Source organism: Sus scrofa, chromosome 1 (genome assembly GCF_054392235.1).
Source record: "Sus scrofa isolate SSC_HxYL_T2T_F1_AM1 chromosome 1, Sscrofa_HxYL_maternal_Yorkshire_Landrace_v2.0, whole genome shotgun sequence".
Lineage (NCBI taxonomy): Eukaryota > Metazoa > Chordata > Mammalia > Artiodactyla > Suidae > Sus > Sus scrofa.
The window spans coordinates 288063771-288090290 of record NC_139383.1 but is presented as its reverse complement, the minus strand read 5'-3'; the positions used below and the strand labels follow the sequence as shown (position 1 = coordinate 288090290).

The 26520-nt window shown below is 68.3% G+C and overlaps 1 protein-coding gene across 9 annotated transcripts in view; it reads right to left on the bottom strand.

The window, feature by feature from the left end:
* Positions 1-675: 675 nt before the first annotated feature.
* KCNT1 (potassium sodium-activated channel subfamily T member 1) overlaps positions 676-26520 on the bottom strand; it is a 64334-nt gene continuing 38489 nt past the window's right edge. For 3 of the 9 annotated variants that reach the window (XM_085019992.1, XM_085019979.1, XM_005660554.4), the window contains 28 exons: positions 25673-25729; positions 24214-24262; positions 24079-24138; positions 23902-23976; positions 23754-23837; positions 23042-23136; positions 22325-22505; positions 19929-20093; positions 19474-19610; positions 18544-18607; positions 18318-18426; positions 17675-17783; positions 16818-16967; positions 16255-16493; positions 15798-16032; positions 14499-14604; positions 12977-13149; positions 12625-12696; positions 12370-12504; positions 11333-11444; positions 7568-7669; positions 7209-7292; positions 6996-7121; positions 6714-6734; positions 5811-6135; positions 4606-4668; positions 1559-1643; positions 676-1459 (listed from right to left, as the gene is read on the bottom strand). In XM_085019992.1, coding sequence (XP_084876118.1) covers positions 1339-1459; positions 1559-1643; positions 4606-4668; positions 5811-6135; positions 6714-6734; positions 6996-7121; positions 7209-7292; positions 7568-7669; positions 11333-11444; positions 12370-12504; positions 12625-12696; positions 12977-13149; positions 14499-14604; positions 15798-16032; positions 16255-16493; positions 16818-16967; positions 17675-17783; positions 18318-18426; positions 18544-18607; positions 19474-19610; positions 19929-20093; positions 22325-22505; positions 23042-23136; positions 23754-23837; positions 23902-23976; positions 24079-24138; positions 24214-24262; positions 25673-25729 — 3334 coding nt within the window. In that variant the 3' untranslated portion in view covers positions 676-1338. Of the gene's footprint in view, positions 1460-1558; positions 1644-4605; positions 4669-5810; positions 6136-6713; positions 6735-6995; positions 7122-7208; positions 7293-7567; positions 7670-11332; positions 11445-12369; positions 12505-12624; positions 12697-12976; positions 13150-14498; positions 14605-15797; positions 16033-16254; positions 16494-16817; positions 16968-17674; positions 17784-18317; positions 18427-18543; positions 18608-19473; positions 19611-19928; positions 20100-21064; positions 21122-22324; positions 22506-23041; positions 23137-23753; positions 23838-23901; positions 23977-24078; positions 24139-24213; positions 24263-25672; positions 25730-26520 lie in introns of those variants that run through there. The other 6 variants (XM_085020007.1, XM_003353710.5, XM_085020001.1 and 3 more) reach the window with 4 other exon arrangements.

The window sequence follows — 26520 nt, the reverse complement described above, 5'->3', positions numbered from 1 at the left end:
GAGACGGTCACCTGCTGGCCCAGCCCCCCAAGGCTATCCTACCCCTGTCGCCCCCTTAAGGGCCCCAAGCTTTCCCCACCCGGACCAGCTGCCCCCTCCTGTCCCCCTGCTGCCCGCTGCCTTTGGGCTTGTGGACACTCGGGGAGGGGGTGGGCGGGGGAGACCAGGCTGCCAGGGTCGGGGGAGGAGCTGGCTGTGTGGCCTGGGCTCCAGAAGGAGAGGCTGGCCTGGGCCACCTTCCTCCCTCAGGGCAGGCCACTCCAGCAGCTGTGTTGTCCTGAGCCACCCCCACCCCAGGGGCTGTGCTGGCCCTTTCCCGGCTGGCCTCTCGGGGTGCTCTCGGGGAGCAGAGCCTCAGCCCAGAACAAACTCAGGTGACTTTGTCCCAGCCAGGCACACCCCTGTCCCCTGTGCCCCTTCCCCGGGCACGACTGGGCCCCAGAGCTGGGCCGCTCACCAGGGAGCCCTGGACACTGGAGCCCCCAACCCCGTCACCCCACTTGCTTGGGGGAGGGCCCAGGCCAGCAGCCTTTCCTCGGGGGTGGGGGCTTCCCTGTGGGGTCCGGGTGGGTGGGGGCCCACAGTAAGAGTTTCTAGCCTTGGAACCGGGTGGCGGGGGCAGGCCTGGCCCGAGTGCGAAGCCGCTGGGGGGGTGTGTCACAGCGCCGCCCCGTCTGCAGAGCACGTCCATTTAATACAAGCTTCCAGCACTGAGCGGGCACATCCCGGCACAAACAGGCACAGGGGACCCGCGGAGACGCCCAGAGTCCCTCCCTCGGCAGGAGGCGGCCTGGGTGGTTGTGCTTCAGGTCTTGGGTTGAAAGGGCTGCGGGAGATCCGCATAAAAACAGGCGAAAGGTCCGCGTCCGGTCGCGGGGCCCCTCTGGGGTCTCCTGGCGCGCCTGGCCTGGGCGAGGGGCTCTGCCAAGCTCCCCATTTCCTCTGGGAAGTGCTCCCCTCGCCGCCCGACCTGGGCCAGACCCTCATAGCTGAGCCGGCGGAGGACGTGTGGGGGGAGGGGGGGCCCCGCGTGGGAACACGCCCGTCGGGTGGTCTAGGCCAGCCCCTCCCTGCACCTTGGCCCGGCTCGGTCACGGTCACGAGTTGCGGTGCATTTGTGTAAAGGGACATGGATTGTGTGGACTTGTAAAAACAGGTCTAAAAAGGCTCCCGACCAGCGTCCCGTGGTGCCCGGGGCCGCTGCGCCCCTCACCCCGGCCGAGGCCCACTCCCTCCGGTCGGATCGGGAGCAGCGCCGGGGGGGTGGGCGGCCCGGGCCCTGTGACGGTCCGCAGGCTCGTGCATCCCGCGGCTCGGCCGGGCAGGGCCCCTGGCTGCTCAGAGCTGCGTCTCGTCCCGCGTCTCCGGGTTGCAGGAGGCCAGCTTGTTGCTGCAGCTGCTCTTCCGGCTCTGGGAGCCGCTGGCCACGTGGGCCAAGGGGTCGGAGCGGATGAGATACCTGCGGGGAGGCGGGAGGATCCCGAGGCCGCCTCCGCCCGGGGGCGTGGGCGCGCGGACGGCGGTGTGGACATGCGGTGGGTGGGGACGTGGTACCTACACGATGTCGTTGGGCTCCAGCCGCGTGTCGGGTGGGGGGTTGATGAGCACGTAGGAGAGGGTGTTCTGGTGGTCATTCATCTCGTCTGCGGAGGAGACAGGGCCCGGCAGGTGGTTACCGCTCGGCCCCTGCCCACCTCCGCCCACCTCCGCCCCGCAGGGCCCGGAAGAGCTGCTGGCTGCAGTCCGGCGGCAGAACCTCCAGGCCTTTCCAGCCGAGCAGCCCTCCGCCGGGAGGGGCGGCCAGGCCGGTCCCCCGAACCACACTCCCTGCAGCGTGCTCGGCTGAGCCGCCAGCACCTTACCGTGTGGTCACCCTGAACCGAGGCCTGGAGCACCCCCATCCCCTGCTCGAACCTGCACATCTGCACGTGTGCAGACGCTGGCACAGACATACACCTGCCCACACAGCCCAGCCCTCGGCGCGTCCCCCCACCCCCGCCCAAGGCCGCCCCGGTCTCCCCTCACCCTGGACTTGGCCTCTTCTTCCCAAGCCACCCCGCGGGAGGCCCTTGGGTGCACGCAGAGCCCTGCTGCCTGTCATGGGGACATGGGGACAGCCCCGTGTCTGGCTCATGGGGTGGCTGTGGGACGCGACCCGCAGGGGTACAAATGGGTTCTGGGGAACCCCTAATCGCCTCATAGGTGTCTCTGGCCAAATACAGGGACAGGGCTGGCCACTGCCCAGCAGTGAGCCGCAGTCACTGGCAGGGGATGAGTGGCTCGTGGCCTAGGTTTACCCATCCGCCGACCTCTGCAGGCCCTGCCCGACCCTGAGCCAGGACGGACACGGGGGAAGGGGGTTCTCCAGGAGTCGGGCCCTGGGCGGCCTCTGTTCCTGGCTCCTCCCACTTCCCTGCCTGTCCGTGTACCTAGTGACAGAATCTTCTGGAAAGCTGGGGCAGTTGCTGGTTGGCCAGCCAAGCAGGGGCGGGGGGCTGCATCTCGCTTCCCTGAATCCATGGAACTGGCCGTGGATTCAGGGTCCCCACAGTGGCAGGTGGAGCCCAGCATGCTGGGGGGCAGGCGGGGGCACAGGCTGGGACTTGGGGGCTGACAGACATCAGCGGGTGCCAGCCTCGTGTCCAGGCCCGGCAGCCAGGCACTGACCGCCCCGCCCCTCCCACTGCATGCGGTGGGTCGTGCTGCCCGAGGTGCGGCCGATCCCGAGCCAGGTTGGGTCAGGCTGGAGGCCGTGCTGTGCGGGCTGGCGGCAGGGCCCGGGGGATGCAGGTGGGAGGGGGGCGGCTCCTGAGGCTCCTGGGGACCCCGCACCCCTGACCACAGCCCTCAGCAGGGTGGCCGTGTGGAAGCAGGCTTGGTCCGAAGGCGGCAAATGGAGAGGTGGGCACAGGCCAGGGCCGTGGCCACAGCTCAGCTCCCCCGGGGCGGGGCCGGGCCTCTGCGTGCGGGTGGGAGTGGCAGCTCCCTGGCCCTGCTTCTCGCCTGGGTAGACGGACCCCGGGCCCTCCTAGCTCCGGTCAGGCCCAGCTTTGTGCTTCCGGGGGGCTGGGCTGAGGCGGGGGGCGTGGGCCCGGGGCTCGGGGCGGGGGTCAGTCTCAAGGCCCTGACCTCCATTTCCCCAGGATGGGCCGGCGTCCCCGCGACTGCTGTGCCCTGGTGAGCACCTTGGGTGGGGGCAGGGCTGGCGATGGCTCTCCTGGCTAATGACCAAGGGAGTGCCAGCCCACCCACTCCCTCCCCCACGGCATTCCAGGCCTTACAGTGGGGGGCTCCTCCCTAACCTGCAGATCAGCCTCCCAGCCGGCCCTGGGCGCCCACACGCCCTGCCTGCCCAGCCCCGCTCTCCCTATGAGTTGAGGTGACTAGATGCGCCCCCAGGCGGCTGTGAGGAAGGGGCTGGGGGCGTCTCCTGTGCAGGCAGCCAGAGGGGCTCGTGATGGCACCCTCCCCAGGGGGATCCCCCAGCCCACAGGATCAGCCTCTCTTCTGGTTTTATGTCCTGGCCCAGGCACCTCGCAACACCCACACACGGTGGGGGCTCAGCACCCCCCCCAGTGAGTCCCAGGGACCCTGTGGGTGAGGCCACCGGCCCGGGAGCCCTGGTGGGAAGCAGGGGTGCAAGTGGGCGCAGGGATGGGGTGACGCAGCCGTCCTTCACGGCAGCTCCAGGCTCAGGCTCGGGCTGGCAGGTCTCCCACGAACGCGGGCGCGGGAAGTGGAAAAGCACGAGGACCCCAGAGGTGCCTGGGCGTTGCCCGCAGGGGCCGAGCTGGGCCGGCTCCCAGCAGCTCCCTTGGCTGTGACTCTCGGGGCTCCTCGCCCCTGGGCCTGGGCTGCCCCCCGACGGCTCCCTCCATCCTCAGAAACAGTCCCGCGGAGCTAGGCCGTCAGCTTCGGGGTCCCCTGTGCCCCGGGGGCCTGGCCGTGCAGGCTCCGACCTCCCCGGGTGCCAGGAGCCCGCAGGGGAGGAAGGGGTTCTGGCATCGAGGCCTGTGTGCCCTGTTGGGGTCTTGGGGCAGGTCTGCAGGGTGTCGTCTTGGAAGAACTGGGGGCCCAGGTAGGCCCTGTACCCCAGAGCCTCATCGGCTTTGCCTCAACTGAAGAGGGAGTCTCCCTCTTGAAGCCCCAGCTGAGGCGCGGATGTCAGCGGTCACCTGGCTCAGGGGGCCCGCAAAGGCTCAGGGGGTGGGCGTGCAGGCCCAGGACCCCAGGCCCAGCCCAGGCCTCACCCTGCTCCAGCAGGCAGGGGCGCGGGCACCGCGGCCTGGGGCCGGCCGTCCGGGTGCTTCCCGAGAGCTGGGTGGGCTCCCAGGGGCCGGCTGCAGGCGGACTGCGTGCCCAGAGCAGGCTTCCTCCTCCTAGACAACCGCCCGGGGAGGCAGGACGGGGCTCCTGGGGGCAGGTCCCGGGCGGAGGCGGGAAGCCAAGGTGGCCGGCGGGGAGCACAGAGGCCCTGCCTGCGGGACCCTCTCTCTTGGCTTGTCCTGCCTGTCTGCCTGGTGTGGGCGGGTGGCTGCCAGGCTGAGCGTCGGCGAGGGGTGGGCCGGCCCCTTGGCCAGCCTCCGGCCACCGGAGCACAATTACCTTGCAAATATCCCAAGTTTACCCGATTCATGACGTCACTGGCTGTTAAATTTGCTACATCCTCTACAGACACACAGGAAGAGGGGCAGACAGAAACAGAGAGAGAAATCAGCAAAGCAGCAGAGGCGCCTCGGCGGCGGGGGGGGCAGCTGCACGCGGAGCGGCCAGCTAGGGGCCAGCCTGTCCTGACCAGAAGTCGCCGCCCTGTCTGCCAAGCTCTGCTGGGGACAGGCGGGGGTCGCAGAGGCCGAGGCGGGTGCAGGGGGCGGGTGCCCGCTCTGGGGGTCGGATGGGCAGGCATCTCTGACTGCCAGCATGCCCTCCGCTCAGAGCCTCAGCAGGAGCTCCGCCGGGAAAGGGGTGACAGCACCCACTGGGGAAGGGACACAGGGGACACAGGTGAATGATGTGGCTGGTGCGGCAGGGAGGGGCTGAGCGGTTCTCCTGGGCTGCCCCTCCCGCCAGGTGTGCACAGCCAGCAGATGGCGGAGCCAAGCCACCTGATCCCACTTGGAGGGGGGCTCACGGTCCCTGACCCACCGGGTGGGTGACAGACGCCAGGGCGGGGAGAGGGGCGCCCATGCAGGGCAGAGCCAGGCCTGGGAAGGTGGACAGGGGACCCGAGAAGGAAGCCAGCCCAGGATGTGGATGAGGCCAGGCGACGGAGGGGGGGGGGGGGGGGCGCTTGGACCGCGCCAGCTGAGGGAGAGGCCTCGGGCCTCTGGCCCAGTCACGGCAGCGCAGCCTGTACATGGTCAAGGTTACAAACATCTCCCCAAGACAAGCTGCAGGGAAAGTCTGCCCGTGAAGACAAAGGCCCTGGCGGTGTCCCCCCCGAACTCGCAGGAATGGGGTGGCCGTGCCCAGGAGCAGCGGTGGGGGCCCCGGGGCCTGGGAGTGCCTCGGCACTGGGCCGTTGGACCTGTGGCCCCCTGACCTGCCCCCGAGCCCTGGCTGCTGGGGGGGCTCTGGGTCTCCGTGCCACATCCCCGCTCCTGCTCCGCACGGGGACCCAGCGGGCCTTGGACTGGCCCGAGGTGGCCCGTCTGTGCCCCACCGAGGCCTGTGTCCTCGGCCGCCCCCTCCCCCACCCCCTCCTCCAGGGCTCAGCCCGCCCCAGGCCTTTACTGCACAGGCGGGGAAGCTGAGGCCTTAGCAGAGGCTCAGCCCCTCCCGGGGTCCCGGCTCGGACCGGTCGGCCTTACCGTAGCCGGTGGTGGGCAGCCCCAGGTGCTTCATGCGGTTCTTGACCAGCTCGGACAGCTCCTGCCGCTCCGAGCGCCGGTACAGGCTGAGCCGCTGCTGGCTGATCCACTCGGCCGCCGCCTTCCCCGAGGGCCGGGAGCCCTTGCGGCTCAGCCTCCGCGCCCACGGCAGGCTCTTGCGCCGCAGGAGCGGGTGCTCGGCCGGGTCACCGCCCGCCGCGTGCTTGCCGTGGGCACTGCCGCCACCGGTACCCACCCGCGCGCCCCAGGACCCCTTCACGTCCCGCGTGTCCTCGCCATCCTCCACGCTCACTGAGATCTGGGACTGGCCGGGGACAAGGGGTGAGGGCCGGGGACAGAGGAGCGAGCGGGGAGGGGAGGTGACCGTCAGAGCAGCGGGGGGACAGGGTGGAGGAGGATAGTCACGGCCCCGGGGGACCTCAGCCCGGGGACGGGTGCCCTCCTCTCCAGCTGGGGCGGGGGTGGGTGCCAGGCCAGAACCCCCCTACGTGAGCCCCAGACGCCCACCCTCAGCCCTGGCTCCAGGCCTGGCCCTGATATGCTAGCGAGAGAAGCCACCCCATCCACCTCTCGGGGCCCTGGAGGCCACGCCCTCTCTGCGGCTCAGTCTCCTGGTGGGGGGGGGACATGGGGGCTGGGAGGCACCAGGGGCTTGTGGGCTGGGCAGATGCGTGGGGCTCTGGGGTGTGGAGATGGCACAGACGCGGTGGAGAAGGGGTGCCCGCCACGACAGGGCCAAGACATGACATGCAGTGGCCTGTGGGACTGGGGCACCCTGGCCTGTTTCCTGTCTGTACCGGGTGGGTGATGCCACAACCCCTCCCTGAGTGCACTGTGCCCCTCCCCTGAGGCCCGGGACTCCGCTGTGCTAGGTGAACTCACCTGGGCTCTGAGGTCGTGGGGCTGCAAAGGAAACCAGGACGGCCTGGGTACCCGCGGGCGCTCCTGCCCGGCCCCTCATAGACCCAGGACCGGTGGGCAGCCCGCCTTCTGTGGTTCCACTGGTGGCACAGGGGCCCCGCGGGGCTCTCAAGCCTCCCCTCCCCCACAGGGGTCAGAGCCACCCCAAGGATGTCCCACGTCGGGTCGTGTGCACCTGACCCCAAAGGGCCTGGCTGCCCGAGCCGCGGGAAGCAGGGCTGCCTCTGGGACCCGCCCGCCCACCTCCGAGGAGAAGACGTGGCTCTCGGTGCGGTAGATGCCGATGGGCACCTCGGCGCTGGAGGAGCACAGCTTCTGGAAGAGGCGCCCGTACGTCCGGATCCACAGGTCCTCCTCCGTGATCTTCATCTGCAACGCGGGCAGCCCTGGGCTGGCAGTGCCGCCCCTCGCCCCCAGCACCAGCCGCCCGCCCGGCCCCGCCGCCCGGGCACTTACGGCACAGAGGTAGCCGGAGCCCGGCGTGGTGTCCAGGCCGAGCAGCAGCCTGGTGATGGGGATCATGTAGTCCTTGACGAAGGACTGGGGGCGAGAGGCTGGCGTCCACACCTGCGCGGCCCCAGCCCCGCGTGCCCGGCAGACGCGCTGGGCAGCCTCTCCCGGCCGCGGTCAGCGACGGCCACGCGCATCAGGTCAAAGGGATCAGGAGGAGAGGGCGGGGCCCCCAGACGGGAACCCTGCTGCTCCCGAGCAGGCGCGGGGCCCAGAGCCACCCAGCCTCCCGGGCACCCGGGGGTTGGACGCGTAGAGGGACGCTGGCCGGGCACAGCGGGCGCCTCCCTGCCCCTCCTGCTGACCTGATAGAGCAGCGTGTCCAGCATGCTGATGCTGAAGACGCGGCCGGCGGCGAACGGCAGGCGGAACATGAAGGCCAGGTTGGAGCCGTTTTCCCGCTCCCTCTGCAGGACAGGGGGGCTCAGATTGGCTGGTGCCCACGGCCACGGCCACATGGGGCAGGGGCGGCTGGGCGGAGCAGGTGGGCGGCTCGTGTGTGTGCCGAGCCCCAGCAGACGGCCGAGCCCAGGCCGAGCACCTGCTCTGGGTCCCCCAGACACACTGGGGGCCGGGGGTGGGGGTGAGGATTCGGGGGCCCGGGCTTGGTTTAAGGCCCTGCTGTCGCCATCCTGGAATTCTTTCTTTTTTGCTCTTTAGAGTCGCACCCTCAGTATATGGAGGGTCCCAGGTTAGGGGTCCAATCGGAGCTACAGCTCCCAGCCTACGCCGCAGCAACTCCACATCCAGGCCGCAACTGCGACCTATTCCACAGCTGATGGCAACGCCGGATCCTTAACCCACTGGGCGAGGCCAGGGACCGAACCCGCAACCTCACCGATACTACTTGGGTTCTCTCAGTAATTTCATCCCAGAACTCGTGTCTGTAAGCGAAGTCGAGGGGGCGGCAGGCGGGCGCGGGAGCAGAAACGTGGGCTTCACAGTTTCCTCGTCCCCTGAGCACGCGGCATTTGCGACGCTCCAGGGCACAGATTCCTTAGATGTTGGGAGCATTTTCTGTGGCTGCTGGGACATGTCACCACGGGCTGGCACCAGACGTCCCACTTCCTGCTGGCAGCTTGGAGGACAACCTTCTCCGCCTCTCCCAGTTTCTAGAAGCGGACCACACCCCTGGCTCCTGGCCCCTTGGTCCTCAGGGCCACCCTCTCACAAGGCCCCTGGTGATGGTGTGGGACAATCCAGGGCCACCTCCCGTCTCAGCGCCCTCCCCAGACTCGCGCTCCACGCTACTGGTTCTGGGTTAGGATGTGGACATCTTGGGGGTGGGGGCTGCTGATGAGGGCGGGCTCTGAGCCCGCGGGGTGTCACTCCTGCGGGACCAGAAGGTGCTCCAATCAGAGAGAAGGCGACACGCACAGACTCCCCAGAGCATCCTCTGCTGCTTCTGCACCAGAGGCTTCATCGCTGCAAACTTGGATGACAACGCAGCCAGACGCCCAGGCAGGGGGCCTCACCTCTGTCCCCCGTCACCAGCAGGGAGCCGAGGGCACCCCAGCAGCACGCGGCTGCTGGGAGGGAAACGACGTGTGAGCTCTGAACAGCATTGTGCTGTGCTGGAAAGAACGAGTCCCGTGAGAGCCAGGAATCGGAGCCACACGACTCCGGGCTGCATGTAGGACTCACGATGCGTTTACGAGGACGAAGAGTCTCCTGACGTCACTCAAGCTGTCAGCTTCCCTTTACGCAGAACAACTAATGGTTCAAGAAGAAAAGAACCACATCCGATCCGGGCAGGCTTCAGGAGGAGGAAGAGGCGTGACGGTCAAGAACCTTCACAGAGCTTCCCAGCTTTCTGAGCAGGGGCCCTGCGTCCACGCCGCACGCTCGGCAGCGGCCGCAGATGGGCCAGGGGCTTTAACCTGCACTCTGAGGTCACAGGGAACAGCGGGACGCAGAACACAGGTGGGCGAATTCGGAGAACGGCTCGGCCAGAGGGAGGTGGGCAGGATGCCCAGCCGGATGTCAGAGTCGCAGGCACCGAGGCTGCTGGAGCAGGAGCCCGGGTCCCGGGACAGGGATGGGGGTGGCCCAGGCCCTGGGACGTCTTGCGGAGACGGACCTGCAGGAGACAGCTCTCCCCGGCGCCAGGGGACTCTCCTGGACACGCGTTTCTCTGAACGCCGGAAACGCCTCCAAGGCTTCTTCAGCTTGAACCAGGTGGACAGGACCTGTCTTCTCCAGGTAGGACGTACACCCCAGCCTCGCCCTCCCGCCCCGCTTTCCGAAGGATCCCCTCAGCGCCTCGCCGCGCCCGCCCGGGTGGAGCGGATGCAGAAGCGACCCGGGAATCTGGGGAATCTCCTTTTCTTCATTTTCTTCTTTATCCTTCTCTCTGCTTCTTGTACTTACGATAAGTGTACACACTTTTAAAAAATACATCGCCACTGATTTCTTCAAAGAAGTGTCCCTGGCCACCCCTGTGGGAGGCCGGCCACCATCTGCTGGACCGTCCGTCTGCGGCGTCAGGGAGCCCGGACACGCCTGGGGCAGCAGAGACCTCCCGGGAGCCCCGGCCAAGTGCAGCCAGTGCATGAGCAAACGAGGACCTGGGGGCCTCCTACGGACCTGGCACTCGCGGGGAGGGCGTGACAGCGGCTCTGACGGTCCCCTGCCGGCCCCTCTCCTCAGCCCGGGGTCCCGCGTACGCCGGGTCTCCTGCCGCACGTGGACCTCAGCCCCTCACCAGCCAGGAGCAGCCTCCTGCGGTCACACATGCTGGCTGCTTCCTGACTTCTCTCCGTCATAAAACCGCAGCACTCACTTTACCATCACGAACCCCCGAGGTGGGAAGGGGGCTGCCCCCGCCCCTGGAGGCGATGCTGCTGGGGAAGGAGCAGTCGACTGGTGATGCCTGCCGCAGGGGAAGGGGTAGGAGGCAGATTCGTGGTGGAAGGAGGTGGCTGCGCATCTGATACGCTCGCGGACGGACCTGCTTCAAGCCCACCTCCCGAACAGGGGGGGGGGGCAGCTGGTTTGCTTGAGGGAAGGTGGCACGCGAGGGTCCGTGCCAGGATGTGCGCCTCGACCCCAGCTCTGTGCCGCCCATCCCTGCTCGCACTTGGGTCAGACTGGGCCTTCCAGGGCCTGAGAGTCCTCCTGAGATCCTGAGACCTGGAACCTTCCTGCTGGGGCCACGGAGCCCAGCTTCCAATTGCCTGGTTCCAGCACAGAGAGGGTAGAGGTTTAGTTCCTGGGCTGCTGAGTGGGGTCCGGTGGGCTTCACGGTGGGGGGCAGGGGTGAGCAGGCAGGATGGCCCGAGGTCTCAGGCTGCCAGCCAAGGAGCCCAGGGTTGCCACGAGCCTCTGGACAGCATCCCCTTCCTTTGTCCGTCCCCAGTCGGGGCCACGGAGCTCCAGAGCCGTCCCTTCCGTCGGCTGCTGCTGGCCAGGCCCGGCTCGGGCGGGCAGCCGTGGGGGTCCTCCTTGCTGTGGCCAGGGTTCAAACACACGGGCGCAAGCCGCTCCCTGGCAGGGCCTCAGCCCAGGTGCGCAGGGAATGGTCGCGGCTCCTCCGTGGCGACTCGCCTGCTTCCTGGTTTCGCCAGAGTGTGGCGCTCCCCCCCAACAACCGGTGCTGCCCTGGCCTGGGAGGGGCTGGGGTCCACAAACCTGCCCGGCGGCACCACCGGGCCTGTCCTGCCTGTGTCCCTGGGTTCCCGGCTGAGGCCCTTCATGGCGCCCGAGGAGCGAGAGCTGCCCTGCCGGGGACCCTCTCTGGTCCCCCGTCCCTGCCCTGCACTGGGACGAGCACGGCCCCGCCGGGCAGTGGAGAGAATAGACACGGTTCAGGCTGGGGTGTGGTGTCGGGGCTGGCGTCACCTGGGTTCCTGACGTGACAAGCAGCCCACGAGGCCAGACCTGGACCTGCCTTAGCCGACGCTGGCTGCTCCTGGCTGATGACCCTGAGGCCTCCGGGCTACACAGTCCAGGGCCTCACCCTCCTCCGCAGGCCACCGGGCCCCCCTCGCCCACCCCTCCAGCTCTGTGCAGACCTGAGCCCCTCAGCTCCGTGGCTCGGGCGCAGGGGAGGCCGGGCGGGGGCCCCTCACCTTTTCCAGTTTGGAGAGAGCCAGGGAGTAGCTGTCCTTGGCGCGAAACTGCATGAACCGCATGTTGGACGGGTGGGTGAGCTCCGTGGTGATGCTGAGGCTGGGGAAGAGCCTGGGGGAGAGGGGCCCTGGTCACAGACGTGGGGAAGGATGTGGGAGGGTCCTTGGTCTCAGATGTGGGGAGGGGTGGGGGGGGTCCCTGTCTACAGACCTGGGGAGGGATGTGTGTGGGGGGTCCCTGGTCTCAGACGTGGGGAGGGGTGGGGGATCCCTGTCTACAGACATGGGGAGGAGTGGAGGTCCCTGGTCACAGACCTGGGGAGGGATGTGGGGGGGTCCTTTGTCACAGACCTGGGGAGGGATGTGGGGGGGTCCCTAGTCACAGATGTGGGGAGGGGTGGGGGGCCTGGTCACAGACGTGGGGAGGAGTGGGGGTCCCTGGTCACAGACCTGGGGAGGGGTCGTGGGGGGGGTCCTTTGTCACAGACCTGGGGAGGGATGTGGGTGGGTCCTTAGTCACAGACGTGGGGAGGGGTCGTGGCGGGGGGTCCTTGGTCGCAGACGTGGGGAGGGGTCGTGGGGGGGGTCCCTGGTCACAGACGTGGGGAGGGATGTGTGGGGGGTCCCTGGTCTCAGATGTGGGGAGGGGTGGGGGTCCCTGGTCGCAGACGTGGGGGGGGTGAGAGGTCCCTGGTCGCAGACGTGGGGGGGGGCCTGGTCGCAGCGGGGGGAGGGTGGGGGGCCTGGTCGCAGCCGGGGGAGGGTGGGGGTCCCTGTCTACAGACGTGGGGAGGGGTGGGGGGCCTGGTCGCAGCGGGGGAGGGTGGGGGGCCTGGTCGCAGCGGGGGTGGGTGGGGGGCCTGGTCGCCGCGGGGGTAGGGGTGGGGGGCCGGGTCGCCGCGGGGGTGGGTGGGGGGCCTGGTCGCAGCGGGGGAGGGTGGGGGGCCTGGTCGCAGCGGGGGTGGGTGGGGGGCCTGGTCGCCGCGGGGGTAGGGGTGGGGGGCCGGGTCGCCGCGGGGGTGGCGCCGAGCCCTCACCGGAACATGGTCTGCACGTTGACGATGGTCTTGGCGTCGGCCATGTAGTCCTCCTCGGCGCTCATGGTGCTCTCCTTGTCCACCACCACCAGGTTGTCGGCGTAGATGACGCCCGACTGCAGCAGGCTGTCCAGGCTGCGGGAGACGCCCTGGCTGTGTCCGCCCGCCCTCCCGCCGCCCCGCCGCGGCTGCCCGGATGGGGGGGTGCCCGTGCGGGGGGACGGGCGGCGCGGGGCGGGGGCCCCTCCGTCTTACTTGTCCACGGAGCCCTCCATGTAGTAGACCATGGGGAAGCAGCAGATGGCCTCCAGGAAGTGGTGGTCGGGCCTGCGGGGACAGCAGGTGCTGGAGGCGCCCACCCCACGCCCGGCCGGGGCCCTGACCGGGGTGTGCGGGGTGGGACGGGGCCGGGCCCCAGGGCCGCAGGGGCTGCTCTCCACCCGAGGGGAGCCCGAGGCCCTGGGGCCTGACGGCCGGGCTCCGGGCGGCCAGGCCTCGGGGGTAGCGGAGCTGGCGGGGGAGGGCTCCCGGCGGGGCCCAGCAGGGCCCGGAGGGAGGAGGCTGGCATAGCGCCCAGGCCCGGGGGCGGAGGCCGCGGGGCGCTCACTTGTTGTCCAGCAGCAGCACGATGGGGTTGAGCTCCCTGCGGGGCCGGTAGTAGGCCCGCAGCGGCACGATGAAGTTGTAGAGCCCGTTGCCCGCCGTCTCGGCCGAGACGATGATCAGCTTGTTCTTGAAGCCGTAGGCCTTGGCGTCTTCGTAGCTGTTGTGCTTGCAGCCCTGCCGAGAGCACGCCGGAATCCACCAGGGCCGGTGGCCGCCGGGAGGGCGCTGCGTTCGGGTCCGCAGCCACATGGCACCGGGCGGCCAGTCCCGGGCCTCACGGGGGCCACCCGCCCGCCGCGCAGAGCAGAGCGTGAGCTGGGGCCCCTGCAGGGATCACGTCCGGGAGGGAGGGAAGGAGGGGTCTGCAGGACGGACACGTGTCTCGTGTGTATGTGTGTGTGTGTGTGTGTGTGTGCGCGCGCGCATGCGTGTGTACATTTTGTCAGGTGTGCCTTTTGTGTGTGTGTACGTGTACAGTTTGCTGTGTGTGCACACATTTTTGCCATGTGTGCGTGTGCACGCACACTTTCTAGCTCTGTGCACAGAGTCCTGGGTGCAAAGCAGCCGTGGGCACACCGAGTGCCCAGACCCGGTTTCCACTAAAGGGAAGCAGGGGCGGCGTAAGAACCAGGTGGGGTGGGGGGACCATGGGCTCAAAGGGGTGCACATGCTTCAGGACCACGGGGACACGTCGGGAGGGCCTGGAAGGCAGCCCCAGGGCCACCAGCAAAACCCAGAAAGTCTGCGCATCAAAACCAGCTGGATCCGGGACAAAGCCGGCGCAGCAGTGGGCACCCTCTGAACGAAACAGGGAGTCCGCGCCAGGGGCATAAACGGCTGAGAGCGTGCGCCTGGGAGATGGGGCTGTGCTTCCTCCCAGTGGAAAAGCTAACAAACAGGCAGGAATCAGGATCCTCGAACCCTCGGCTGCAGCCCACGGCTGCGGCGGGACATGCGGGCGGGCTCCGTGAAGAGCTGCTTGTTCAGCTGGTCCCCACGCGCCTCCCCGCAAATGACCCCTAACCTCAAAGGCAAAACCAGAATTTCCTCCAGCCCAGCCCCCAGCCGGCGGTGCCACCTGTACCACGTGGTCTAAGGCAGCACCACAGCGCCTCCAGGAGGACGCGCCCCTCTGGGCATCCCAGGCCCAGCAGCCCCCTCCCCATGCTCCACCAAACCGGGGAGGGGGGCGAGGAACATTCCGGATGTGGGTGGGGTCAGGATGGCTCCGGCTGTAAAGGGCCAGGGGGACTCCTGGGACAGGCAGGGCGGCTGCGGTGTGGGCTGCGGGTCAGACCCGTGTCCGGTCTGGGGATGTGGAGTGGGCCGTGTGAGGAATGCCCTCCTCTCAGGAAATGCGTGGATGCAGGAGGGGAATCGGGAACGTGCCCCGAGGGAAACAGCCGACCCTGGCAGGCGGGCGGGCGGGCAAGCTCAGGGGCAGGGGGCCCTGGTGGAGTCGGAAGTGGGTCTGAGACGTCCAGTGCGTTCCAGGCACCTCCCTGATGTCTGCTGCGGCTTACCTTGTCCAGCCGCAGGCAGCAGAAGGGGGCCTTCACGGGCAGAAGGTGGCACAGGGTGGGGGAGCTGCCAATGTAAGGCGAGTTGGGGGGATAGCCCCTCACGTACCTGGGGGGAGGAACAGGAGCTTCAGCAGGGCATGTGCCGCCACACGGGGGCGCCAGATCCCAAGGACGGGTGTCCACTGGGGCCCCCAAGCTGCCCCCTTTGCCTGGGGAGCGGGGAGCCAGCCACTCCAGGGTGGGGCAGGAAGGAGGGCTGTGCCTCCACCACTGTCTACTCCCCAGGGGTCTGGGTGAGACGCCACACACACACACACTCACACTCACAGAAATCACAGACACACACATGGAAATCACACACACATACGGAAATCACGCAGCTACATACACACACACACCAGCTTACACCGGCCTGGAAGTGGCAGAAGAACCCAAGGCTCACCTGTTGCGCCCCACCCCCCATACTCCAGCCCCAGGGCAGGCGCTGGCCTCGGCCCCTTCGCTGCTCCCCCAGCCAGGCTGGTCTCCCCGTAGGCTGCCCCCCGCTGTCCCCACAGCCCCCAGCGCACACATGAGGGTGGTCGACCTGCCACGGTTGGCCCCCAACTATCCTTGAGAGGGGCAGGTCTTCTGCTCTGTCTGCAACTGGCTAAGGGACAGGGCGTCAGAGGCCAGCCTGCCACCTGCCCATGTCTGTAGGACCCTATGGGGTGACTTCATCCCAGAGCTGGTCCCACAGTCTGCATTTAAAGCATGTTTACTCCACCCCAGAGGCAGAGGCAGAAGCTGGCAGTGGCCTCAGTGCCAGCCCAGCTGGGAGGAGCCGGTCATGCGGGCCGGCGCCCCCTGTCTGTCCTGGATGATGCCAACGGGCTGAGAGCTGAGAACACACTGGGTCTCTCCCTTGGCATAATCTCACAGGAAGACCTGGGCCCGAACCCAGAGCAGGGTGAGAGCTCGGGTGGGCCAGTGGCACCTCACGCAGGGCTCCCCTCCTGGTGACCTCTGCAGCCGGGCCCGGAGAACAGCCACCCGCCAAGGGGGCTGTGGCACTGAGGTGTGGCTGCCCAGGGTTTGAGGTGGAGGAGGGTGAGGGGTGAGGGCGCAGAGCCTGGCTCTCCTGTCCGTGCGTTGCGTCCCCAGAAGATCCCACTTGCTAAACAAGGTCTCGGGAGCAGCTGTGTGGAAGCCCCACTCAGAGGGCAGGGTGGGACCCAGGCTGGTGCCGGCCGGCCTGCCTCTTCCCGCGCCAGCACTCCCTGCCGTCCTCCCCTCGCACGGCCTGCTCTGGACACTCACTCCACCATGGACAGCCCCTCGTCCTCCGACGGCAGCATCTCGTCCTCCGACTGGTCACTCAACAGATCGCAGGGCAGCAGGGCCGAGGTGTCGGCCAGCTCCAAGACGGGCGCGATGCTGGGCCGCCGGCTGCCCGAGCCGTTCTCCGTGGGGAGTGCCAGCTTGCTGCCCGCGCAGCCCCCGCCGCTCTGGGCCGGCCGGCACTCGGCGTTCTGGAGGTCCATGGCCACGGTCCCTGGAACAGTGTGGTTGAACTTGACGGGCAGCCCCTCCCCAGGGGGGCTGGGGGTTTTGCAGCGGAGGTGGACAGAGCGACCCGGCTGCACTGGGACACCGACCCCACAGGAAGGCAGGGCCATCTCCGTGGGACAGCTGCGAACCCGAGGCCCCGAGGGTGGGGACTGGCCCGCGGGCGCGGCAGGCGCGGGGGGCTGGGACTCTGGGCGCCGGGCCTCACCCACGGAGGCGATGATGCTGTGCACGGGCAGGCGGGCCGAGCCCTCGTACAGCCCCTGCCCCGCCAGGCCCCGCCTCTTCTGCTTTTCCTCCTGCTTGAAGATGAAGGCCGAGTTCTCCTCCTTGGTGATATTGATGTAGAAGCAGGTGTCGGAGGCGGCCAGGATGTGCCGGGGCCCCGGGTTCAGCAGGATGCTCTTGTTGTCCTCCCGCTTCAGGCCGATGAGGCACACGCCGTACCTGGGAGGACCGGGCGGGGCTCGACGGGCCCGGAGCTGCCCTTCCCAGCTCCCTGGGGGCCAACGGGGGACCCCTTCCCGATCCGCCCAGAGACCCTCGAGGGCAGTCTCATGTGAGGGTGTCGAGGCTGGGAGGGCTGACGTCCAACCCTGCTGGGTCACTCCCTGGCCGTGACCTGCCCACCCCCGCTCCCGGGGGTGGGCGGGCGGGCGGGGCGTACGTCTTGGGAGGGAGGTGGGCGGGGCGTACGTCTTGGGAGGGAGGTGGGCGGGGCGTACGTCTTGGGAGGGGTGGGGTGGGAGGGGTGGGGTGGGCGGGGCGTACTTCTTGTGGGCGTGGAAGGCGGCGTAGGTGAAGCTCTTGCCCTCATACTCCTGGAAGAACTTGCTGTCCCCCATGCGGACGTGGTAGACCTCGTTCCCCGAGCAGCGCCCGTACATGCGCTGCCACTGCTCCGGCGACTCCTGGCCTTCCCTGGGCGCGGGCAGGACGTCACCTCCACGCACCCCCCCGCCTGGCCGGGCTGCAGTGCCCCCCGAGTTTGGCTTCTGGCCGTGTGGGTGGAAGCCAGCGTGACCCCGGACCCCAACCCCGCCCCATCGGGCCGAGAGTAGACTCGACGGCTGGAGAGGTTCCTTGGCCAGGTCTCTGAAGCTATAAACTCAACGGCCTGATCTTCAGGGGGTGTCAAAATGTTTGAGTCAAGCCTGGCCTCTGCGGCCTGTGGGTCTTCTCTGGTGCCTGGGGCCACGTCCTCCTCCCCTGCCCGGTCCCTTCCCTAGGGCCACCCAGGCTCCACAGGAGCGGAGGACTCCAACTGGGGCCCCCACCCCCACCCCCGCCCGGCCTTTCCCAGAGGGAAGAGGGCACCTCTCGCCTCCGGCTTGGCCTGGGAGCCCAGCCCCGGTGCGGGAAACCAAACTTCTCCCATGAACCCAGCCCCGCTGGGCCCCCTCGCCGTGCCCGAGACCTGGGGCTCTCCTGGGCTCCACCCCAGCCCTCCGCTGCACAGGGACGCCCCAGCTCCTACCCCTCGCTTGGCAAGGCAGGAGCTGCTTCCGGTGAGAGCTCCGCCCTCAGCTGGCCACCCATCCTCACTCACCCACCCTGTCATGGGTCTTGACACCTCCCTGGCCCCCAGTGCCCCTGGTCTCCCTGGCCGCGCCCTGGGAGGCACTCACTGGCCACGCGACGTGTGCACCAGCAGCGTGATGAGGGTGGATGTGGCCGGGCAGATGCAGTTCAGGGCCAGCATGGCGAACTTGCACTCCTCCTCACACACCACGTGGTCTGCGGCCGGGAGGGCCAGGGTCACCACCAAGGTCTCGCCGCCCGTCACCCCCATGGCAGGGGCCCCCTTGCCCGGCGCCCTCCCTAGGACTCCTCCCTCCTCTGCTCAGCCCACCCCTGGGAGCCTCTTCATTCTCCCGGCTCTTCTGTGCTTGTCTCCCAGCTTGACTGAGAGCACCAGGGCGGCGGCGGGGGGGGGTGTTCACCTGTCCCCAGGTGCTTAGTAGTGGCCCTGCTCACCTGTCCCCCCTCAGGTGTCTCGCACAGGTCTGCTCACATGGCCCCCAGATACCTAGTAAGTTCCTGCTTTTACCTGTCCCTCCCAGGTGTCCAGCAGAGGCCTTCTCACCTGTCCCCCAGAGCATCCCAGGTTCCCCGGCCCGGGCATGCTCATCAGACAGTGCTCCTGCCCTCACTGACCTCCAGCCCCAGATGCAGAACTTGGGGGCGTGTGAACTCTGCCTCCACGCCCCACCTCCACCCCCAGCATGCTCACCTGTGAGCACACAGGTGCCCCCTCCTGGCCAAACGTACCTGCAAACTTGACATGAAACTTGTTCTCGGGCTTGAGGATCTGGACGTAGAGGGGGCAGTTGGGGGCAAAGTCCTTCACAGCCCAGGCACGCAGGATGGTCTGGTGGTCCTGAGGCAGGGAGGTCATGGCCATGCTGATGGGCAGCAGCAGGCTGGGGGCGGGGCTCTGCCCAGGTGCCCCCCCACACCGCAGCAGGTGTGTGTAGGGGCAGCCAGGGGCACTCACCGCCGCGGTGCGGTCCACCTCATTCCGGCTGCTGAGGATAAAGCAGGCCTCCCCGTTGTCCATCCTGCAAAGCACCAGGTTTGAGCAGCACCGGGACCGTCAGGGGAAGGGGTGGGCCTGGTGGAGACCCCACCTCACTCTGACCGCCCTCGGCCTGCTGAGGACAGGCCCCCACTGACCCCGGGTGGGCCTGGAGTGCAGAAGGGAGGGTGCCTCCGATGGCAGTGATTCTGGGCTCTGCCTGCCGGCCTGTCCCCTCCTGCCTGGGCTGGGACCGGCTGCCCGAGGTCTGGGGATGACCAGTTCTGCTCCCCTCATGCCCCCCAGGGCCCCAGGATGCAGAAAGGGCATTTGAGGAACGGCCACTCAGACGCCGGGGCATCTCCCACCCCATCCTCCGCATCCTTACTTGTCCCTGCCCGGGGATTTGATTTCCGTCCCCAGTTGTGTGGGCAAGACTGTGGGGCCCAGGGCTCAGGAGTTGGGGGGGCGCCCAGCTGCCCGATCTCTTGCCTTCTTGGCCCCAAACGACACACATTTCACCGGGAAGGTTGCATCAGGCTCAGGAATAAAATCATGACCTCAGGGGTGGGGGTGTGTGTGCTCAGAATGTGCGGAGGCACATTCTGGAAAGCTGCATTCACAGCTCAGTCTTCTCACCTCAAGTCACCCTGTCACCTAGTCTTTAAAAGAAAACCCGCCCACAGCCTTGGCGGTTCCCCCCCCCCCCCCCGCCCCTTTCAGCCTCTGCTAGAATCAGATGAACATCCAGGGGGCCGGAGGAGGCCGGTGGGCTCGCCCAGGCGGCCCTGCAGAGGTCAGCGGGCCTGGCCGGCCTGGGCAGGAACGGGCACAGAGCTGGAGCTGCCCCTCCCTGGCAGGTCCATGCCGCGGTTCAGGCCCGCACCCTCCCCTACCGCCGGCACTCACTTGGCCCGCATGAGGTCCTGGTCCTTGAGTGCGGAGCCCTGGAGGTAGATGACCCGCTGGGACCACAGGGGGATCTGCAGGACCCTGCGCACCTGGATGTCCATCTCGGTGGGGCACAGGATGACCACGTAATAGTCCTGCAGAAGGGGCGGCTTCAGCTCCCTTAGCAGCTCACCCCGCCCACCTGCCTTCCCGGGTCCTCACGCCCCGCCCCCGCCCGGCCCTCACTGCGACGGCGGCGTATCTGGCGGGGAGGGGGGAGGCAAGACCCCGCAGACCCACCCCCATGTATGCAAGACCCCCTGAGCTCCAGGCCAGGCAGGGAAACCCTGGGGAGCGGGGCGGCCATGGGCGGGGCCTCACCTGCAGCCGTGGGTGGGGCCTTGGGCGGGGCCTCGCTCAGGGCTGGGGCGGGCGAGGGGCGTGGCCTCGCCTGCGGCGGGGCGGGGCCTCACCTGCAGCCTCGGGTGGGCGTAGAACTCGTTCAGAAAGTCCATGAGCAGGTCGATCTTGAGGGAGCTGACGCACAGGATCACGTGCTTCTCCGTCTGGGCCCGGTGGCGGCTGTAGTTGCCCCCCGACTTCTGTCGCTCCATCCACAGGTAGACAAGCTCCTCAAACTGCAGGTCAGAGTGGGCCATGGGTCAGATGGCCTGGGGCTCCAGTAGCTCCGACAGCACAGAGCAGGGCGGGCGGCCGGCAGTGTGTGCCCACAGGAAGGGCCAAGGCCCGAGCAGCACAAGGGAGGCGGGGCGACCCAAACACATCTGGGAAGACCCGGGGTGTTTGGGGCCCAGGTCACTCAAGGGGCCAGGTGGGGACAGAGTGGACGCTTCGGCCGGCGTGCGTGGTAGCGAGAGACTCAGCAGGTCCAGCTCGGGGCCGCAGGTGCGCAGGAGACTACTAGTGGGTGCCAAGGCGTGCACTCCGGACATCCAGGTGACGGAGCCCTCTGGGTGTCCGCCAGCACCTGACGCATTTCTAGAGAACCCTGGACACGTCCTAGGGAATTCTTGGCCACGGAATCAGGAACCCAGACTCCTGGCGTGGAAAGGACTTTCAGTGCTGTGGTTCTGAGCCCATGGCAAGGCTGCCGTCTGGGGATGGTGCCCGCCCTGGCCCAAGCTTCCTGGCTGTGTGCTTTAGGAGCTGGGAGTCCCCTTCAAGTAGGACAAGGACCGCAGTGCCTCGGTGGGCTGGTGGTGAGGGGGGCCTGGGCTCCGCGGATCTGCCTGGGGTGCTGACCCGCCAGGGCCTCCCGCTCCAGGCTGACTCAGGAGGGAGCCGGTCCCAGGGAGCCTCTCTGGCTGTTTCCATTTCAGGCACTGTGGTCATTTGTTTCTTTCACACAGTTTGAAATGCACAGCAGCAGCGGCCCCGCAGCGCCCACCTGCTCTGCACCATGTGCTGGTGGACCTGAAGTCTCCTCACTGAATTTACGGAGCACCCACTGGCCTCCGGTGATAAGATGCCTGGGCTGTGAAGCACAGGGCTGGGCCCACAGTGTGGGGGAGGCAGAGACCCCAGGGTGGCCCATGAGGCCTGTGTGGGGTTGGGGCTCTGACATCGGACACCTGGGTTCAAGCCTCACCTGTCACAGGTGGGCAGCTCGTCTGCAAGATGACAGGACGGCGCCTGCGTCCCAGGGCTGTGGGGAGGGTTAAATGGCCTGGTTGCAGAGGATGCAGGAGTGGCCCCCCAAAGCTTGTCCACCTGGAACCTTGGAATGTGACCTTATTTGGAAATAGGGTCTTTCAGGTGTGTTGTCAAGATGAGGTCAGACAGGAGCAGGGCGGGCCCTCAATCCAACGGCCGGTGTCGCCGGTGGAGAGGAGGGGGCACAGAGGTGCAGGAATAAACCAGGTGGAGAGGGAGGCAGCGCTGGGAGGGACACGGCCACAAGCCCAGGGATGCCAAGGACCGCGGGGCCACCGGAAGCTGGAGAGGCAAGAGCAGGCCTCCCCGGAGCCGCCAGAAGGACAGGCTCTGCGGACACCCGGCCTCAGACCCGGGTCTCCGGGCTGTGAGAGGGTAGCCTGCTGCTGTTTGAAGCCCCCAACCCATTTGAGGGGCACTTGGGAAGCACGGTGCTGACAGGTGACACCTCAGCCCTGAGCTGGGAGGACACTGAGAGGGACCTTTGCAGGCGGGCGTCTCCCTGTCGTCATCTCCAAGGGCGCTAACTGGTGGATCTGGTTAAGGGGAGGTGAAGGAGGAACCAGGACCCTCTTCCATCGCTGACAGGGAATCAGTCAGCGGGCGGGTGGGCAGCTGCTCCGACAGCCCGCTTAGCGGCCTCGCGGGGCCTGACCATCCGCCCGCCCTGGAGGACGGTCTGTGCCCCCGGAGCCGGGCCCTGCCGGCCTCCGTCTCCTTGGGGCTTAGGTGCCAGCCTGGCCTGGCTGATGGGACGTGAGTACCAGCTCTGAGCCACCACTGCTCTGCCCAGGAGCACAGGGGCCAGCACACCCCCGGGACGGACGCTTTACAGTCTGACGCCAGGGGCAGGAACTGGCTTGTCCAGGGGAAGCAGCTGTGCCCCACATGGTCCTGACGGCTGCTGCTGCGCCGGCAGAGGACTCCTGACGCCCAGCCTGAGGGAGACCCGGCAGCCCCTCCCGCTGCACACTCTGCCCAGGTCCTGGGGGAGCCAGCCCACGGCATCCGGAGCCCGTCTCCCCATCCCTGGCTCTCTGTCCTGAGGGCTGCGGGCCTCACGAGTTCCCAGGCCCCTGGGGGGGCCCATGAAGCACCGCCCCCACCGCCTGTGCTGGAAGCTCCACCCTGCAGCCCCACTCTGCTTTCCCACCGCCTGCCTGGCGGAGGGGCTTACCCGGGGCGGGGGGCTCACCTGCAGCGGGAGCACCACGAGGGCCACGCAGATCATGATGACCACGAGCAGCTGGGACGGCCAGATCTTGGGCGTCACGTCCCCGTAGCCCACGGTGGAGAAGGTGACGATGCAGAAGTAGAAGGACGTCAGGAGAGACAGGTTGTCGCCTGCACGCTCCAGGTGCTGGATGCCGCAGGTCCTGGACGCCAGGGAAGGGGCTGCCCTGGGGTCTCGCCATGGACACGACCCCCAGCCTGGGCCTGAGTCCCGCTCGGCCGACGGGCGCTCCTGGCCCGTGAGGCTGGCCCACACCGCTCGGCCCCTGGACCTTCCCTTCCCGCCCCGAGGCTCTTTGGAGGCCCCTGGAAAATTGGCTGCGTGGGTTGAGCGTGGCCTGGGGGTGGGGGTTGGAGGGGGTGGGTGTGGCCGCCCAGGCTGTAAGCGCCTCATGCCACCCCCGTGGCCCAGGAGGTCAGACAGGGCGCGGGGCACAGCCAGCCCCTGCCCGGCGCAGAGCGGCGCCGTCCTTCCCACACCCGCGGCCCCACGTCCCGTCCCCAGGCTGGAGGTGCTGGTGGCAGGGCTGGGGGGACGCAGCGCGCACCACGGGGCAGCACACAGCCGTGTCAAGGGCCCCCCCCCCAGGGCGGGCGGATGGAGGAGCCTCCCGGCCCCGGACGCGAGGGTGCGGCGGTGCCCAGGGCCTGGGCTGCCTGCCGCCTGGCGGGGACTCACCCCGTGAAGACCAGACACAGCAGCGTGCAGAAGAGGATGAGCACCTGGTTGAACATGGCCGACTGCGTGCGCAGGATGGCACGGTGGAAGTCGTTCTGCGGGCGGGGGCACCGTTGGCGGCAGCGCCGGGGCCGGGATGGAGCCCAGAGCCCGAGCCGCCGGCATGTCCCAGATTGGTGTGCGTGAGTGAAGGCGGAAGGGCACGGCCAGGGGTACCCTGTGCCGCCTGTGCTGGATGCGGGGAGCTGGGCACAGGCCCGGGGCCGTGACCTCAGCGGCGGCACCTCCCTCTGCGGCTGCGATGGGGCGCCAAGGGAGCCCGGGCCCAGGGGCCGCCCCGGGAGCAAGTGGCTGACGCGCTGCTGCCCGCGTATGGGCCTTGCTCAGACCTCAGCACGGGGTCTGCCTGTGGCCCGGGGTCACGTGGTCCTGGTTTGGGGGCCCAAGTTTGCGGGTGGCCCTGGGTCTCACTTGCACTTGGACCTGCTCCCTCCCCAGCTGTGCTTCCGGCTCAGGGACAGGCCGGGGTGACTCTCCCCGGGACGGGGCCGAGGCTTGGGCTGGACGGGAAGGAGGCGGGGCTGTCTCACGGTGACAGAGGCCACGTGTCCCCTCGTCACCCCCGCCTCGGGCACCCGGGAAGTTGGCCGGCTCGGGGGCGGCAGGCGGCCGGGGTCCTGGGGGCCGTGCGGAGGTGGGGCTGGGGGCTTACGATCATGTTCTCCAGGGCGTGCTTGGCGAGCCAGCAGTTGAGGAAGACGGGGATGAAGAGGTTGCGCAGCGGCGCCCAGAATATCTGCGGGGGGAGCAGGGTCAGGGGCTGGGGGCTCGGGCCCCGCCCTCGCCCGCGGCTCACCCACCGTGATGATGAAGGGCAGCGTGTTGACCATTTCCAGGACGAAGGACACGCGCAGGACCTGCTCCCAGATGTTGCCCTGCGGAGCCAGCGGGGCTTCAGAGCGGGTGGGGCAGGGAGCGAGAACGGGGGCGCGGGGGTGGGGGGAGCCGGGGGAGGGCCAGGCCTGGGGGGCCCTCACCTTGTAGCTGAGGTAAATGAGAAGAATGGTCTCCAGGAAGCTGATGATGGCCACGACGACCTGCGGAGGGACGGCCTCTGAGCGGGGCTGGGGGAGGCGGGGCCGCCCAGAGCCTCGCCCGCCCCCCCCACGCACCTGAATGGCCCACAGAGTCATCTTCCTCTCCACCCACAGGATGGGGGCCCTGGGGGGGGAGAGAGAGAGCGGGGTGAGGCTGGGCTGTGGCACCCCAGCGGGGCCCCCGCTGACCCCAAGCTCTGCTGGAGCGGGCGGAGCGGGACGGAGAGGGACCGGCCTTGCCCTCGGAGGGGGAGGGGATGAGAACAAGAGGGGAGGGCAGTGCCCCTCCCAGTGCCCCAGGGAAGGCCTAGGGGCCTCCCGTGAGGCCCGGGCCCAGGCTGGCTGCCCTGGGGGTGGGCTGTGGCTCGGGGGCCCTGGCTGGCCCAGGTGGCCTCCCTGTCATCTGGGCTCCTAGGGACGGGCTGCTCTGCCTGTCCTTGCGGGGGGCAGGAGGTGCGGCTGACCAGCCACCCTCTGGGTATCCTGACCTCAGTCCTCGTCCATTGCCCAGCTGGGCTGCTGTGAGGACAGTGACATAGGGGAGGGCGCGTTCCTGCTTGGCCGCAGTCTCTGGACAAAGGTTGGGGTGAGACTGGCAGGGGTGGGGGCAGGTGGCTGAGCTCAAAGCTGCCCCTGCTCCCCCTTCCCTGGCAGACCAGACCCCAGAGGGCCAAGCCTTGACCCCCGCAAGCCCCTGGGGCGGAGGGAGGGCCCCGTGGCAGTAGGGGGCGGTTATTGGGTAGTTATTTCCTCAGCCCCTTGGAAAGCACCTGTGCCCCCCCACCCCAAAGGGACGAGATTCAAATGCCCAGCCTTTTGGGACTGCTCAGGGGCCCTGGCTCAGAAGGCATGTTGTCTTCAGCACTGCCACCACTCCAATCGCAGACCTGGAAGGAGGGGCTTCTGGAGGGGGTGTCCCTTCTGCCCCCGCCCTCTGCGCCCCCTGGGAAAGGGCAGAGTGGGAGCAGCAGAGCCGGGAGCAGCGGTCGGGGTTCTGGCCAGTTTGCTGTTGTGGCTGCAGCTGCAAAGGACCAGGACTGCCCTGCAGGGCTGGGCACGAGTGGCAGGGGAGGGGCGGGCACAGGCGTGGGAATAAGGCCAGGAGGGGGCTCTGGCTCTTGAGGACAGACAGGGAGCGGCTGGAAGGGAGAGGCCTTCACCAGGGCGCGGCCAAGCCCCGGGAGCGTGTCCTCACCTCTGGACGGGCACCCCCGCTCTGCAGTCCCTGCCTCAAGGGCACCTGCTTTCTCTGGCTAAAGAACCGTGAACTGGAGAGGCAGCCGGTGACCCCTGCCTCTCTCCTCCTCACCCACAGCCCGAGATGCTGGGAGAGCCTTGCAGAGGGGGGCTGGGCAAGCCGGCTCGCGGGGACACCTGTAACGCCCAGATTGCTGCATCCTGCGGGGACATCCCGGCGCTGCCCGCTGCTCAGTCAGGTCTGGGATCCTGGGAAGCTCCCAGGCTGAGGCTGGGACAGTGCCAGCCCTGTCCACCCCCTACCTGGGCGTCTGAGCAGAGCCGGTGGCGGACTCACCAGTTGATCTCGGAGGATGATTCATTGAAGGTGTAGTTGTGCTTCGGACAGCCCCAGCTGCGGAGAGACAGCGCTGGCAGCCCTCCCGGCACCGCCCCGAGGGACCTGACCCTTCCCAGGGCTGCCCTGGGCTCGGGGGGTGTGGGCACGCTCCCCTCCACCCAGGGCCAAGCCCCTCCCTCTCAGACGGGCGTCTGCATTCTAATACTTGGGGGGCAAGGCAGCCTGCTCCCATGGCAGGTGCTGCCGGAGGGTCTCTAATGCGGGAGGGGCAGGCTGGGTGAGAACACAGGAGGTGACCCCGGGATGGAGCTGGCGGTTCTGCCTGGGCTGCCAGGGAAGGGCTGTGTGTGGCCCGAGATGGACCGCGGAGGACCCAGAACCCCCCGAGGCTAGAGCTGCCGCAAACAAGGCTGGACAGTGTGGGTGAGTCACAGAGACTCCACGGTGCTGACGCCAAGAAGCATGTCCCTGTCACTCCTGGGGACAGGGCTCCCCAAGCCACATGGACGTCCACCACTGGGAATGTGGCAGGGGCCTGGCACACGTGCCAGTTCTGCCCTAGATTATAATTAAGGCCGGGGTCACGGGCCAACGCGACCTCATCCTCACAGGGCCCCGTGGTGACAGGCAGGTCCCCCCACCCCTTTCTCAACTGACACCTCCTCCTGAGCCTTATTGGGCTGTTGTTGCAAACTCCGTGCCCATAAACATGGCTGGTCACTCTCCCACCCACCACCACCCACCCACCACCCACACACCCTCTCACCCCACCCATCCTTCTATCCACTCATTTGGCCACCCTCCCACCCACCCTCTACCCACAGCCATCCATCCATCCATCCGCT